General features: G+C 46.1%; 1 protein-coding gene across 1 annotated transcript in view; it reads left to right on the plus strand.

The window, feature by feature from the left end:
- FLT3 (fms related receptor tyrosine kinase 3) overlaps positions 1-1,355 on the plus strand; it is a gene marked incomplete at its 5' end in the record, with an annotated part of 119,415 nt that overhangs the window by 95,022 nt on the left and 23,038 nt on the right. The window contains 1 exon segment of the mRNA XM_042783406.1: positions 631-758. Within this exon segment, the coding sequence (XP_042639340.1) occupies positions 631-758 (128 nt within the window).

A 1,355-nucleotide genomic window follows, 5' to 3' on the forward strand; every position in this document is an offset into this window, starting at 1 on the left:
TGGGTTCAAACCACTGACCTTCTGGTTGGCAGCCAGGCACTCAGCCACTGAGCCACCAGGACTCCTTGAGTACACAGAACAGTTCCTAAAATGTGGTGGACAATTAAAGTTAGTTCCTTCCCCAGTGTGACAAAACTGCCGAGGGCGCATACACAAAGAAAGCATCTAAGATCCCTGCCTAATTTGGAGGCCATCTGTCACAGAGGCAGCTAGGAAATTTGGTCTCTGTAAGGAAGAAGAAAGGAGTCCTGGGCAGTGGTTAAACACTTGGCTGCTAGCCGAAAGGTCAGCAGTTCAAACCCACCAGCTGTTTCATGGGAGAAAGATGTGGCCATGTGATTCCATAAAGATTTCAGCCTAGGAAACCCTATGGGGCAGTTCCACTCTGCCCTATAGAGTTGTTATGAATCAAAATCAACTAGAAAACAATGGATTTGGAAACAAAAAGGATCTTTAAGTAAGCTTGTGTGGGCTGCGCACGCATTTTGTCGTGGTGCTGCCAGCTAAACCACGGGAGCCTGTCATTTGTATGTTTTATCTTCTCACCTGTGACTTTGATGGCCTCTCATAAGGATGTAATCGGGCAACTTCTTAGTGTTGATAACAGGGAAGACTGGTTCTATCTTCCAGATGAAATTGAGTATGAAAACCAAAAACGACTGGATGAGGAAGAGGACTTCAATGTACTGACATTTGAGGATCTCCTTTGCTTTGCATATCAAGTTGCCAAAGGAATGGAATTTCTGGAGTTTAAGTCGGTAAGGCCCTTCCAAAGGAGAGTCTAACACAAAACAAGAGCTAATTATGAAACAGAGATGAGCTTCTGTTTTTTCTTGTTTCTTTTAACTTGCATCCTTTAGTCTCTTCCCACCTGCTCATTACTGGAACCATCTAGAACCTTGTCTCGGCTCTTGGTTAATTGCTGTATAAAGAGCTGGGGTCCCTTACTCGATGATGGTGATCATACTGTGTCAGGCTGTCCCCTGAAAGTTCTAGGGCAAGAGGCCGAGATCAGAAGCTCTCAGGAATCCCTCCTCAAAACATCGTCTGGTCCCCTTTGTTGTTCAGTTTGTGTCCTGCATGTGGGCTTTGGATCCAGGGGTAAGTCGAGGCAAAAGTCCAGCCAGCCTGGACGCCTTTTTCTAATTCACTCTCTTGTGTCATGGACTCCTAGTCCTACTTCCGTTGGTCGTGAGGGTACTGGGTCTACCCCAAGCGAGACACTCTATACCCGCCTTGGGCCCTACACTCCTCCTCCCCCACTTTCTTAAATCATATTTTATTGTGTTTTCGGTGAAGGTTTACGCAGCAGTTCAGGTTCCCATTCAACAATCTCTCCACAAGTTGTTCAGTGA

Source organism: Orycteropus afer, unplaced genomic scaffold (genome assembly GCF_000298275.1).
Source record: "Orycteropus afer afer isolate SDZICR_OR568_19922 unplaced genomic scaffold, OryAfe1.0 scaffold01057, whole genome shotgun sequence".
Taxonomy (NCBI): domain Eukaryota; kingdom Metazoa; phylum Chordata; class Mammalia; order Tubulidentata; family Orycteropodidae; genus Orycteropus; species Orycteropus afer.